The 13489-nt window shown below is 49.9% G+C and overlaps 1 protein-coding gene across 1 annotated transcript; it reads right to left on the bottom strand.

The window, feature by feature from the left end:
* Window positions 1-4022: 4022 nt before the first annotated feature.
* SUPT16H (SPT16 homolog, facilitates chromatin remodeling subunit) lies at window positions 4023-13483 on the bottom strand. The gene is made up of 14 exons (XM_068424627.1): window positions 13472-13483; window positions 13205-13358; window positions 11657-11784; window positions 11438-11573; window positions 9837-9963; window positions 9621-9739; window positions 9413-9538; window positions 9197-9309; window positions 7414-7489; window positions 7135-7304; window positions 6926-7055; window positions 6097-6226; window positions 5513-5590; window positions 4023-5425 (listed from the first exon to the last, which is right to left on the bottom strand). Exons 2-14 carry the CDS (start codon window positions 13316-13318, stop codon window positions 5304-5306), a joined length of 1569 nt encoding a protein of 522 aa, XP_068280728.1. The 5' UTR covers window positions 13319-13358; window positions 13472-13483; the 3' UTR covers window positions 4023-5303.
* Between the last annotated feature and the right edge of the window lie 6 nt (window positions 13484-13489).

Genomic DNA, 13489 nt, shown 5'->3' with positions numbered 1-13489 from the left:
CATTCATACTGGTTTTGCCCCTTTTAAACTGGTTTCACCCCTTTTAAACTGGTTTAGTCCCATTTAAACTGGTTTCACCACGTTTAAACTGGTTTCACCCCATTTAAACTGGTTTAACCCCTTCTAAACTGGTTTCACCCCTTTTAAACTGGTTTAATCCCATTTAAACCAGTTTCCCCCCAATTCATACTGGTTTCACCCCATTTAAACTGGTTTCACACCAATTCACACTGGTTTTGCCTTTTTAAACTGGTTTCACTCCATTTAAACTGGTTTAACCCCATTTAAACTGGTTTAGCCCCTTTTAAACTGGTTTCACCCCATTTAAACTGGTTTCAGCCCTTCTAAACTGGTTTCACTCCATTTAAACTGGTTTAAGCCCATTTAAACTGGTTTCACACCAATTCATACTGGTTTAGCCCCTTCTAAACTGGTTTAACCCCCTTTAAACTGGTTTAGCCCCTTCTAAACTGGTTTAACCCCTTTTAAACTGGTTTAATCCCATTTAAACCAGTTTCCCCCCCAGTTCATACTGGTTTCACCCATTTTCATACTGGTTTCACTCCAAATCATACTGGTTTTGACCTTTTAAACTGGTTTCCCCCCCAATTCATACTGGTTTGGCCCTTTTTTAACTGGTTTCACCCCTTTTAAACCGGTTTCACCCATATTCGTACTGGTTTCACCCATACTCATACTGGTTTTGACCTTTTTTAACTGGTTTCACCCATATTCATACTGGTTTCCCCCCCAATTCATACTGGTTTTACGCATATTCATACTGGTTTTGCCCTTTTTTTAACTGGTTTCACACATTTTCGTACTGGTTTTATCCATATTCATACTCGTTTCACTCCAAATCATACTGGTTTCGCCCTTTTAAACTGGTTTCCCCCCCATTCCTACTGGTTTTGCCCTTTTTCATACTGGTTTCAGCCATATTCGTACTGGTTTCCTCCCGCTTCATACTGGTTTTACCCTTTTTTAACCGGTTTCATCCCTTTTAAACCATTTTCACCCACATTTATACTGGTTTCCCCCCCAATTCATACTGGTTTCTCCCATTTTCATACTGGTTTCTCCCATTTTCATACTGGTTTCCCCCATTTTCATACTGGTTTCACTCCAAACCATACTGGTTTCACCCACATTCATACTGGTTTCACCCCTTTTAAACTGTTTCCCCCCCCAATCCATACTGGTTTCACCGTTTTTTAACTGGTTTCACCCATATTCACACCAGTTTCACCCATTTTCACACTGGTTTCACCCCAAATCATACTGGTTTTACCCATTTTCATACTGGTTTTACCCATTTTCATACTGGTTTCACCCACATTCATACTGGTTTCAACCACATTCATACTGGTTTTGCCCTTTTAAACTGGTTTCACCCCTTTCATACGGGTTTCACCCACATTCATACTGGTTTTGCCCTTTTTTAACTGGTTTTACCCATATTCATACTGGTTTCCCTCCCAATTCATACTGGTTTCGCCCTTTTTTTAACTGGTTTCAACCACATTCATACTGGTTACACACATTTTCATACTGGTTTCACCCTTTTTTTAACTGGTTTCAACCACCTTCATACTGGTTTCACCCATTTTCATACTGGTTTCACCCATTTTCATACTGGTTTCACTCCTTTTAAACTGATTTCACCCACATTCATACTGGTTTCGCCCTTTTTTAACAGGTATCACGCATTTTCATACTGGTTTCACTCCAAATCATACTGGTTTTGCCCTTTTTAAACTGGTTTCTTCCCCCAATTCATACTGGTTTCGCCCTTTTAAACTGATTTCACCCACATTCATACTGGTTTCCCCCATTTTCATACTGGTTTTGCCCTTTTTTAACTGGTATCACCCACATTCATACTGGTTTCGCCCATATTCACACTGTTTTCCCCCCCAGTTCATACTGGTTTTGCCCTTTTTAAACTGGTTTCACCCCCAATTCATACTGGTTTCCCACATTCAAACGGGTTTTGCCCTTTTTTAACCGGTTTCATCCATTTTCATACTGGTTTCCCCCCACTTCACACTGGTTTCACCCACTTTCACACTGGTTTCACCCATATTCATACTGGTTTCACTCTTTTTTAACCGGTTTTACCCACATTCGTACTGGTTTCACCCATTTTCATACTGGTTTTGCCCTTTTTTAACCGCTTTTACCCATTTTCATACTGGTTTTGCCCTTTTTTAACCCCTTTTACCCATTTTCATACTGGTTTCCCCCCCAAATCATACTGGTTTCACCCACATTCATACTGGTTTCACCCACCTTCACACTGGTTTTGCCCTTTTTAAACTGGTTTCCCCCATTTCCATACTGGTTTTCCCCATTTCCATACTGGTTTCACACATTTTCACACTGGTTTCACCCCAATTCATACTGGTTTCACCCATTTTCATACTGGTTTTGCCCTTTTTTAACTGGTTTCACCCATTTTCATACTGGTTTCACCCCATTTAAACTGGTTTCCCCCCACTTCACACTGGTTTCACCCATTTCCATACTGGTTTTCCCCATTTCCATACTGGTTTCACCCATTTTCACACTGGTTTCACCCCAATTCATACTGGTTTCACCCATTTTCACACTGGTTTCGCCCTTTTTTAACTGGTTTCACCCATTTTCATACTGGTTTCCCCCCACTTCACACTGGTTTCACCCTTTTTAAACTGGTTTCACCCATTTTCATACTGGTTTCCCCCCACTTCACACTGGTTTCACCCTTTTTAAACTGGTTTCACCCATTTTTATACTGGTTTCCCCCATTTCCATACTGGTTTTCCCCATTTCCATACTGGTTTCACACATTTTCACACTGGTTTCACCCCAATTCATACTGGTTCACCCATTTTCACACTGGTTTCGCCCTTTTTTAACTGGTTTCACCCATTTTCACACTGGTTTCACCCATATTCATACTGGTTTCACCCTTTTTTAACTGGTTTCACTCATTTCCATACTGGTTTTCCCCATTTCCATACTGGTTTCACCCATTTTCACACTGGTTTCACCCCAATTCATACTGGTTTCATCCTTTTTTAACTGGTTTCACCCATTTTCATACTGGTTTCGCCCTTTTTTAACTGGTTTCGCCCATTTTTTAACTCGTTTCACCCATTTTCATACTGGTTTCACCCATTTTCTTACTGGTTTCACCCATTTTCATACTGGTTTGGCCCCTTTTCAACCCGTTTCCCCATTTTGGGACCATTTCAGGGTTTTTTGGGGTCCAAAAAGTCCTTTTTTACTTCCAAACCCTTAAAAAAACCCACTTTTGTCTTTATTGAACGCTTGGAAAAACGAGCGCGAGCGACCGGCAACGAGACGCCCCCGGGTGGGGGGGGCACCCAAAGAGGGGGGGGGGGCACCCAAAGAGGGGGGGGCACCCAAAAAAAGAGACCGGGGGGGACCCCAAAAACGAGGGGACCCCCCCCAAAAAAGAGGGAGACGCCCCTCCCCCCCCCGATAAATAGAGCAAAATTAAAATTAAAAAAAATGGGGGAGGGGGGAGGGGGGGAGGGGTGGGGTCCCTGGGGGGGGTTGGGGTCCCCCTGGGTGCTGGGGGGGGGATTTGAAGGGGGGACCCCAAAATTTGGAGGAGAAATTGAAAATTTTGAGGAAAAAATCCGAATTTTTGAGGAAAAGAACAAAATTTTGAGGAAAAACTCAAAATTTTGAGGGAAAATTCGAAATTTTGAGGGAAAACTCGAAATTTTGAGGGAAAAATTCGAAATTTTGAGGGAAATTTTTGAAAATTTGAGGAAAAACTCGAAATTTTGAAGGAAAAAATAAAATTTTTGAGGGAAAGTTCGAAATTTTGAGGGAAAAATTTGAAAATTTGAGGAAAAAAGCTCGAAATTTTGAGGAAAAAATTTGAAATTTTGAGGGAAAATTTGGAATTTTGAGGGAAAAATTCAAAAATTTGAGGAAAAACTCGAAATTTTGAGGGGCAAAATCAAAATTTTGATTAAAAAATCCAAAATTTTGAGGGAAAAATTCAAAAATGTGAGGAAAAATTTGAAATTTAGAGGAGAAAATACGAGATTTTGAGGGAAAAATTCGAAAATTTGAGGGGAAAAATCAAAATTTATGGTAAAAAAAATTTTGATAAAAATTCGAAATTTTGAGGGAAAAAATTGAAAATTTGAGGAAAAACTCAAAATTTTGAGGGAAAAATATGAAATTTTGAGGGAAAATATCAAGATTTTGAGGAAAAACTTGAAATTTTGAGGAAATTTCCACAAATTTTGAGGAAAGTTCAGGAATTTTTAAAGGGGGAGAGCCCAAAATGGGAAGTTGGGCCCCAAAATTTGAAGAACCTCCCCAGATTTTGGAGAAGAACCTCAAATTTTTGGAGGAAACCGCCAAATTTTGGAGGAAAACCTTGAACTTTTGGAGGAGAACCTCAAGTTTTTGAGGAGAACCTCAACTTTTTGGGGAGAAACCTCCAAATTTTGGAGCAGAACCTCAACTTTTGGAGGAAACCCTCAAAATTTTTGAGAAGAACCTCAAGTTTTTGGAGGAGAACCTCAAATTTTCGAGGAGAACCTCAACTTTTTGGGGAGAAACCTCCAAATTTTTGTGGAGAGACCTCAAAATTTGCAAAAGAACCTCAAAACCTGGTGGAGAACCTCAAAATTCTGGAGAAGAACCTCAAAATTTGGTGAAGAGCCTCAAAATTTGGTGGAGAACCTCAACTTCTGGAGGAGAACCTCAACTTTTTGGGGAGAAACCTCCAAATTTTGGAGGAGAACCTCAAAAATTTTACAAAGGACGCCAAAATTTGAAGAAGAACCTCAAAATTTGGAGGAAACCCTCAAATTTTGGAGGAAAACCTTGAACTTTTGGAGGAGAACCTCAAATTTTTGGGGAGAAACCTCCAATTTTTGGAGAAGAACCTCAAGTTTTGGAGGAGAACCCTCAAAATTTTGGAGAAGAACCTCAAATTTTGGAGGAGAACCTCAAGTTTTTGGGGAGAAACCTCCAAATTTTGGAGCAGAACCTCAAATTTTCGTGAAGAACCTCAAAATTTTGGAGAAGAACCTCAAAATTCAGTGAAGAACCTCAAAATTTTGGAGCAGAACCTCAAAATTTTGGTGGAGAACCTCAACTTCTGGAGAAGAACCTCAACTTCTGGAGGAGGACCTCAACTTTTTGGGGAGAAACCTCCAAATTTTGGAGCAGAACCTCAGATTTCCGAGGAGAACCTCAACTTTGGGTGGAGAACCTCCACAACTGGAGGTGGGACCCCAACACTCTCCACGGGGGAAGGTCCTCCTCTACTTCCTCTTCTTCTTGGGTGGCCCCGGGTGGCGGGCGTGGGCGCCCCGGCCTGTGGGGGCCTTCCTCTTGCGGCTCCGCCCCCGCTCCTCCTCCTCCTCGTATTGGCTCTCGCGGTCGGCTGCGGTGGGAGGAGATGGAAGAAGGTCAAGGAGGTCCTCAACCATCTGGGGGGTCTCCTCGACCCCACCCCAAGGTGGGACCTCACCTTTGCGGGCTTCTTCTTCCAGCTCGTCCCAGTCTTTGCCGCTCTCCTCCTCGCTGCCCAGGGACTCCTTGGAATATTCTAGAAGGAGAAGGGGGGAGGAGGATCTCACAGGGGTTGTGGTGGGACTCCATAGGGACGTGGTGGCCTCCAGGGGGACGTGGTGGCCTCCAAGGGGGTGTGGTGGGACTCCATGAGGACATGGTGGTCTCCAGGGGGTTGTGGTGGCCTCCAGGGGGACATGGGTGGGATCTCCCAGGGGTTGTGGTGGGACTCCATGGAGACGTGGTGGCCTCCAGGGGGTTGTGGTGGCCTCCAGGGGGTTGTGGCGGGACTCCATGGGGACGTGGTGGCCTCCAGGGGATTGTGGTGGCCTCCAAGGAGATGTAGAACCTTCCTTGGGGACGTGGTGGCCTCTAAGGGGACATGGTTGGTATCTCCCAGGGGTTGTGGTGGGCCTCCATGGGGACGTGGTGGCCTCCAGGGGGTTGTGGTGGCCTCCATGGAGACGTGGTGGCCTCTTGAGGGCTGGGCCACCCCAGAGGACCTGAGGACCTCCTCGGGGCCGTGCCACCCCCTGGACCTACCTGACTCCTCGGCCTCGGAGGAGTAATCTTCGTCGCTGTCCTCCTCCTCCTCCTCGTAGTCTTCCTCCGAGGGGTTGAAGGTCTCGTCCTCCATCTCCGACTCGGACTCGCCCACCTCAGCGTCGCTGCCCTGAGGGGACAACCGGGAGGAGAAGGTGGGGACATCCCCTGGTGGGGACAACCCTGGTGGGGACAACGTGGAGAACCTCAAGGTGGGGCCACCAAGGGCTGGGGACAACCTGGAGAACCTCAAGGTGGAGCCAACATAGGATGGGGCCAAGCTGGAGAACCTCAAGGTGGGGCCACCAAGAGGTGGGGACAACCTGGAGAACCTGGAGATGGGGCCACCAAGAGGTGGTGACAACGTGGAGAACCTCAAGGTGGAGACAACCTGGGGTGGGGACACCAAGGGGTGGGGACAACCTGAAGAACCTCAAGGTGGGGTCACCAAGGGCTGGGGACAACCTGGGTGTGGGGCCACCAAGGGATGGAGACCTGGAGAACCTCAAGGTGGAGACACCAAGGGGTGGGGACAACGTGGGGTGGGGACAACCAGGGGGTGGGGACAACGTGGAGAACCTGGAGATGGGGCCACCAAGGGCTGGGGACAACCTGGAGAACCTCGAGGTGGGGCCACCAAGGGGTGGGGACAACCTGGAGATGGGGCCACCTGGAGAACATGGAGATGGGGCCACCAAGGGGTGGGGACAACCTGGAGAACCTCAAGGTGAGGCCACCAAGGGGTGGTGGCCACCAAGGGGTGGGGCCAACCTGGAGAACCTCAAGGTGGGGCCACCAGGGGGTGTGGCCACCAAGGGGGCGGGGCTACCTCGCCTTCGGGCTCCAGGAAGGACCACCCCCCCTGCTCGAAGAAGCCCTCGGGGTCGTCCACGATGGTCTTCATGATCTTGGTCCAGTTGAGGGACTGGACGCCCTCGGTGTACTTGAGGTCACAGGAGCTGGGTGGAGAAGATGGAGGTGGTCGGTGGTGGTGGGGGTGGTGGTGGGGTATGCAAATGAGGAGGGGGCGGGGCTTACTTGAGCCACTCTTTGATTGGGTCGAGGGAGGCGACGGGGATGGCGTTGATCATGGTGACCTTCTTGCTGTAGTCCTTGTAGACGATGACCATGTCGAAGTTCTTGAGGTGGAACTGGACCCTCTCGAAGTGGATGAGCTCCACCTCGTCCAGGGTGACCACGAAGGGGGGCTGGGGTGGGGTGGGACGTCAAGGGGACCTCCTCGAGGTGGGTGGGACCTCCTCGAGGTGGGTGGGACCACCTGGAGAAGGTCCAGGGCAAGGGCAAGGGGCGACGTACCCACTCGGTGCAGTTGACCAAGGCGCTGCTGGTGGGTTGGAGAAGGCAGGTGCTGCGGTAGGGGGCGCCGTTGAAGCTGGTGGGGTGGGGGGGACAACAGAAATGGGTGAGGAGACACCAAAAATGGTGGAGGAGACATCAAAAATGGTGGAGAAGACACCAAAAACCATGAGAAGACACCAAAAAACCTCGAGGAGACACCAAAAAACCTTGAGGAGACCCCAAAAAACTTGAGAAGACCCCAAAAAGATCTCAAGAACATCTCAAACTTGATGGTGGCCCCCCATAAAACCTTGAGGAGACCCCAAAAAACATGAGAAGACCCAAAAAATGGTGGAGGAGGCATCAAAAAACCTTAAGGAGACCCTAAAAACCATGAGGAGACCCCAAAAAACCTTGAGGAGACCCCAAAAATGGTGGATGAGACCCCAAAAAGACCTCAAGAACATCTCAAACTTGATGGTGGCCCCCCATAAAACCTTGAGAAGACCCCAAAAACCATGAGGAGACCCCAAAAATGGTGGAGAAAACCCCAAAAACCTTGAGGAGACCCCAAAAAGACCTTGAAGAGACCCTAAAACCATGAGAAGAACCCAAAAAACCTTGAGGAGACCCCAAAAATGGTGGAGAAAACCCCAAAAACCATGAGGAGAGCCCAAAAAGACCTCAAGAACATCTCAAACTTGATGGTGGCCCCCCATAAAACCTTGAGGAGACCCCGAAAACCATGAGGAGACACCAAAAAGACCTTGAGGAGACCCCAAAAACCATGAAGAGACCCCAAAAAGACCTCAAGAACGTCTCAAAAATGATGGTGGCCCCCCAAAAAACCTCGAGGACACCTCAAAAACCATGAGGAGACCCCAAAAAGACCTTGAAGAGACCCCAAAAACCATAAGGAGGCCCCAAAAAGACCTCAAGAAGACCCCAAAAACCATGAGGAGACCCCAAAAATGGTTGAGGAGACCCTAAAAACCATGAGGAGACCCCAAAAAGACCTCAAGGACATCTCAAACTTGATGGTGGCCCCCCATAAAACCATGAGGACACCTCAAAAACCATGAGGAGAACCCAAAAAACCTCGAGGAGACCCCAAAAATGGTTGAGGAGACCCTAAAAACCATGAGGAGACCCCAAAAAGACCTCAAGAACATCTCAAACTTGATGGTGGCCCCCCATAAAACCTCAAGGAGACCCCAAAAACCATGAGGAGACCCCAAAAAAACCTCAAGGAGGCCCCAAAAACCATGAGGAGACTCCAAAAACCTTGAGGAGACCCCAGAAACCATGAGGAGACCCCAAAAATGGTGGAGAAGACCCCAAAAAACCTCGAGGAGACCCCAAAAAACCTTGAGGAGACCCTAAAAACCATGAGGAGACCCCAAAAAGACCTCAAGGAGAGCCCAAAAAGACCTCAAGAACATCTCAAACTTGATGGTGGCCGCCCATAAAACCTCGAGGAGACCCCAAGAACCCTGAGGAGAGCCCAAAAAGACCTCAAGAACATCTCAAAAATGATGGTGGCCGCCCATAAAACCTCGAGGAGACCCCAAGAACCCTGAGGAGAGCCCAAAAAGACCTCAAGAACATCTCAAAAATGATGGTGGCCCTCCATAAAACCTTGAGGAGACCCCAAAAACCATGAGGAGACCCCAAAAACCATGAGGAGACACCAAAAAGACCTCAAGAACATCTCAAGAACCTCAAGGAGACCCCAAAAAACCTTGAGGAAACCCCAAAAATGGTGGAGGAGACCTCATGGGTGGGGTCAAGGTCCACCTACCCCAGCTCCCGGAAGGGCACCTCGAACTCCAGCTCCTCCTTGGTGAGCGCCTCGACCTTCTCGATGAAGTTCTTGAAGGCCGTCTTGAGCTTGTGGCGCATCTCCCGTTCCATCTGCGGGGCGGAAGGAGAAGACAAATGGTGGGCTGGTGCCTCCGTGGTGGTGGGACTCCATAAAGACCTTCTGGAGAACGTTCTGGAGGTCCACCAAGCCGACCTGCTCGGCGTAGAGGTCATCTCGGTCGTGCATGTGTTGGTGCTTGCCCAGGTCGGTGGTGATCTCGCCGACCTCCGTGTAGAACTGGACGTCCGTGTGACGCTTCTTCCCGAACATGATGGCGTTCTTGGGTGGGAGAAGAAGACAACAAGGTCCTGAGATGTCCTCCAGCTCCACCAACCACCCCACCGCCCCACCAGCAGAAGACCTTGAGGTGGAAGTGGAGGACGATGATCATCTCGCCGTCGCAGGGTTGGAAGACGGCGTGTTTGATGTTGTTGTAGAGGATGTCCACCTTGTCCCCGCGCACCGAGGTGAAGCGGAAGCCTGCGGTGGGGTGGGGACAACCAGAGGTGACCACGAGGACTCCATCAAACCTCCTGGAGATCCTGGAGAAGACCTCCTGGAGGTGCCACCGACGTACCGTTGACGTGGGCCTCCAGAGAACCTTGCATCCTCTTCTGGGCGATGTTGGGGCGGATGTAGAGGTCCTTCAGCTTGGGGTTGCTGCGGTTGAGGTTGATGACCAAGGAGTCTTGTTTGACGATGCCCTGGAGAAGACACGGAGAAGGTGGAGGTCCTCAACCATCTCAGGAGAAGATGAAGGCCACCAAACTTCTCAGAAGATGGAAGTTCTCAGGAGAACATGGAAGTTCTCATGAGATCATGGAAGTTCTCATGAAAAGATGGAAGTTCTCAGGAGAACATGGAGGCCACCAACTTCTCAGGAGAAGATGGAGGTTCTCAGGAGAAGATGGAGGCCACCAAACTTCTCAGGAGAAGCTGGAAGTTCTCAGGAGAAGATGGAGGCCACCAAGTTCTCAGGAGAAGATGGAGGTTCTCAGGAGAACATGGAGGCCACCAACTTCTCAGGAGAAGCTGGAAGTTCTCAGGAGAAGATGGAGGCCACCAACTTCTCAGGAGAAGATGGAGACCACCAACTTCTCAGGAGAAGATGGAAGTTCTCAGGAGAAGATGGAGGCCACCAAAGTTCTCAGGAGAAGATGGAAGTTCTCAGGAGAAGATGGAGGCCACCAAACTTCTCAGGAGAACATGGAGGCCACCAAACTTCCCAGGAGAAGACGGAGGCCACCAACTTCTCAGGAGAAGATAAGAGGTTCTCAGGAGAAGATGGAGGCCACCAACTTCTCCGGAGAAGCTGGAAGTTCTCAGGAGAAGATGGAGGCCACCAACTTCTCAGGAGAAGCTGGAAGTTCTCAGGAGAAGATGGAGGCCACCAACTTCTCAGGAGAAGATGGAAGTTCTCAGGAGAAGGTGGAGGCCACCAAACTTCTCAGGAGAAGCTGGAAGTTCTCAGGAGAAGGTGGAGGCCACCAAACTTCTCAGGAGAAGATAGAAGTTCTCAGGAGAAGATGGAAGTTCTCAGGAGAACATGGAGGCCACCAAACTTCTCATGAGAACATGGAGGCCACCAACTTCTCAGGAGAAGATGGAAGTTCTCAGGAGAAGATGGAGGCCACCAAACCTCTCAGGAAAAGATGAAAGTTCTCAGGAGAAGATGGAGGCCACCAAACTTCTCAGGAGAAGATGGAGGCCACCAAGTTCTCAGGAGAAGCTGGAAGTTCTCAGGAGAAGGTGGAGGCCACCAAACTTCTCAGGAGAAGCTGGAAGTTCTCAGGAGAAGGTGGAGGCCACCAAACTTCCCAGAAGAAGATGGAGGTCACCAAACTTCTCAGGAGAAGATGGAAGTTCTCAGGAGAAGATGGAGGCCACCAAGTTCTCAGGAGAAGATGGAGGCCACCAACTTCTCAGGAGAACATGGAGGCCACCAAACTCCTCAGGAGAAGATGGAGGCCACCAACTTCTCAGGAGAAGATGGAGGTTCTCAGGAGAAGATGGAAGTTCTCAGGAGAACATGGAGGCCACCAAACTTCTCATGAGAACATGGAGGCCACCAACTTCTCAGGAGAAGATGGAAGTTCTCAGGAGAACATGGAGGTCCCAAACTTCTCAGGAGCTCCAGGAGACCCCACCCCACCACTGAAGGTCCTCCTTGGTCCTCACCTCCTTCTCCTTCTCCTCAGCTTCTCGGGTCTTGTAGCGCTTCTGGACCTCCTTGATGATCCTGAAGGCGTTCTGGAGGTTGAGGGCCGGCACCGTCTGCTCGCCCGGGGTCTTCATGTTGGATGCGCGGTAGGTGCTGGTGGGGCAGAAGAAGTCCAGGTGACCTCGAGGACCTCTAAGAAGCCACCCCATGAGAGGTCCTCTCTGGTGGGGACTCACATCTCCTTGACGAAGGTGGCCTCGGGGTTGGGGAAGATGTTGCCCTCGTTGCGGCCCAAGGCGCTGCCCGGGCAGTAGAAGTTGATGCGGAGGTAGGTGTAGTCTCCTTCCACCGACATGCTGATGTTCTGCAGGTGGGACACGAGGTGGTGGGACCTCCAAATGGGGTGGTGGGACCTCCAAATGGGGTGGGGAGAAGGTGGGGAGAAGGTTGGAGAGGAAAAAGGGGGGGAGGTGGGGGGTTGGGGTATCTCAGAGGCTTCGGGGGGGGATGGTGGAACCCCAAAACCACGTCGGGGTCATGGTGGAACCCCAAAACCACCTTGGGTTGAAGGTTGGGCAATGGTGGAACCCCAAAACCACCTTGGGTTGATGGTGGAACCCCAAAACCATGTCAGGGTGATGGTGGAACCCCAAAACCACGTCGAGGTGATGGTGGAACCCCAAAACCACCTCGGGGTGAAGGTTGGGAGATGGTGGAACCCCAAAACCACGTCAGAGAGATGGTGGAACCCCAGAACCACCTTGGGGTGAAGGTTGGGAGATGGTGGAACCCCAAAACCACGTCAGGGAGATGGTGGAAACCCAAAACCACCTTGGGGTGATGGTGGAACCCCAAAACCACCTCGGGGAGATGATTGCGAGATGGTGGAACCCCAAAACCACGTTGGGTTGAAGGTTGAACCCCAAAACCACCTTGGGGTGATGGTTGGGAGATGGTGGAACCCCAAAACCACCTTGGGGTGATGGTGGAACCCCAAAACCACATCAGGGTGAAGGTTGGGAGATGGTGGAACCCCAAAACCACCTTGGGATGATGGTGGAACCCCAAAACCACCTTGAGGTGAAGGTTGGGAGAAGATTGAACCTCAAAACCACCTTGGGGTGATGGTTGGGAGATGGTAGATCCCAAAACCACCCTGGGGAGATGGTTGAACCCCAAAACCACCTTGAGTTGAAGGTTGGGAGATGGTGGAACCCCAAAACCACGTTGAGGAGATGGTTGGGGAGATGGTGGAACCCCAAAACCACCTTGGGGTGAAGGTTGGGAGATGGTTGAACCCAAAACCACCTCGGGGTGATGGTGGAACCCCAAAACCACCTTGGGGTGATGGTGGAACCCCAAAACCACGTCAGGATGAAGGTTGGGAGATGGTGGAACCTCAAAACCACATTGGGGTGAAGGTTGAACCCCAAAACCACCTTGGGGAGATGGTGGAACCCCAAAACCACCTCGGGGTGAAGGTTGGGAGATGGTGGAACCCCAAAACCACGTCAGGGAGATGGTGGAACCCCAAAACCACGTTGAGGTGATGGTGGAACCCCAAAACCACGTTAGGGTGAAGGTTGGGAGATGGTGGAACCCCAAAACCACGTCGGGGAGATGGTGGAAACCCAAAACCACGTCGAGTTGAAGGTTGGGCGATGGTGGAACCCCAAAACCTCATCAACCTCCACCCCAACCCCCCCTTAGATACCCTCAAGCCCCCCTCGAAGCTCCCCCAACCCCTCTGGGTTGTCCCAGGAGGACCTTCTGGGTTGTCCCACCTTGATGGTGGCGATGTGGAAGGGGGTGGCGATGCCGAAGACGGGCATGATGACGGTCTCGTACTTCTTGTCGATGTAGATCTTCATCTCCTTGATGTGCGGTTCCTTGGGCATCAACGCCGGGTTCTTGTAGGAGATGTTGGACTTCCGCGCCCTACCAGGAGACGAGGAGAAGGTGTTATGAGGTCCTCACCCCTCCCTGGACCTAAAGCCACCCTGAAGGTCCACCTCCACCACCCAGAGAAGGTCCATCTCGCTGGTGGTTACTTCTGGATCTGCTGCTCG

The sequence above is a fragment of the Nyctibius grandis genome, unplaced genomic scaffold (assembly GCF_013368605.1).
Source record: "Nyctibius grandis isolate bNycGra1 unplaced genomic scaffold, bNycGra1.pri scaffold_147_arrow_ctg1, whole genome shotgun sequence".
Lineage (NCBI taxonomy): Eukaryota > Metazoa > Chordata > Aves > Nyctibiiformes > Nyctibiidae > Nyctibius > Nyctibius grandis.
The sequence above is the reverse complement of the archived record's forward strand: the minus strand, read 5'-3'. Positions and strand labels throughout refer to the sequence as shown.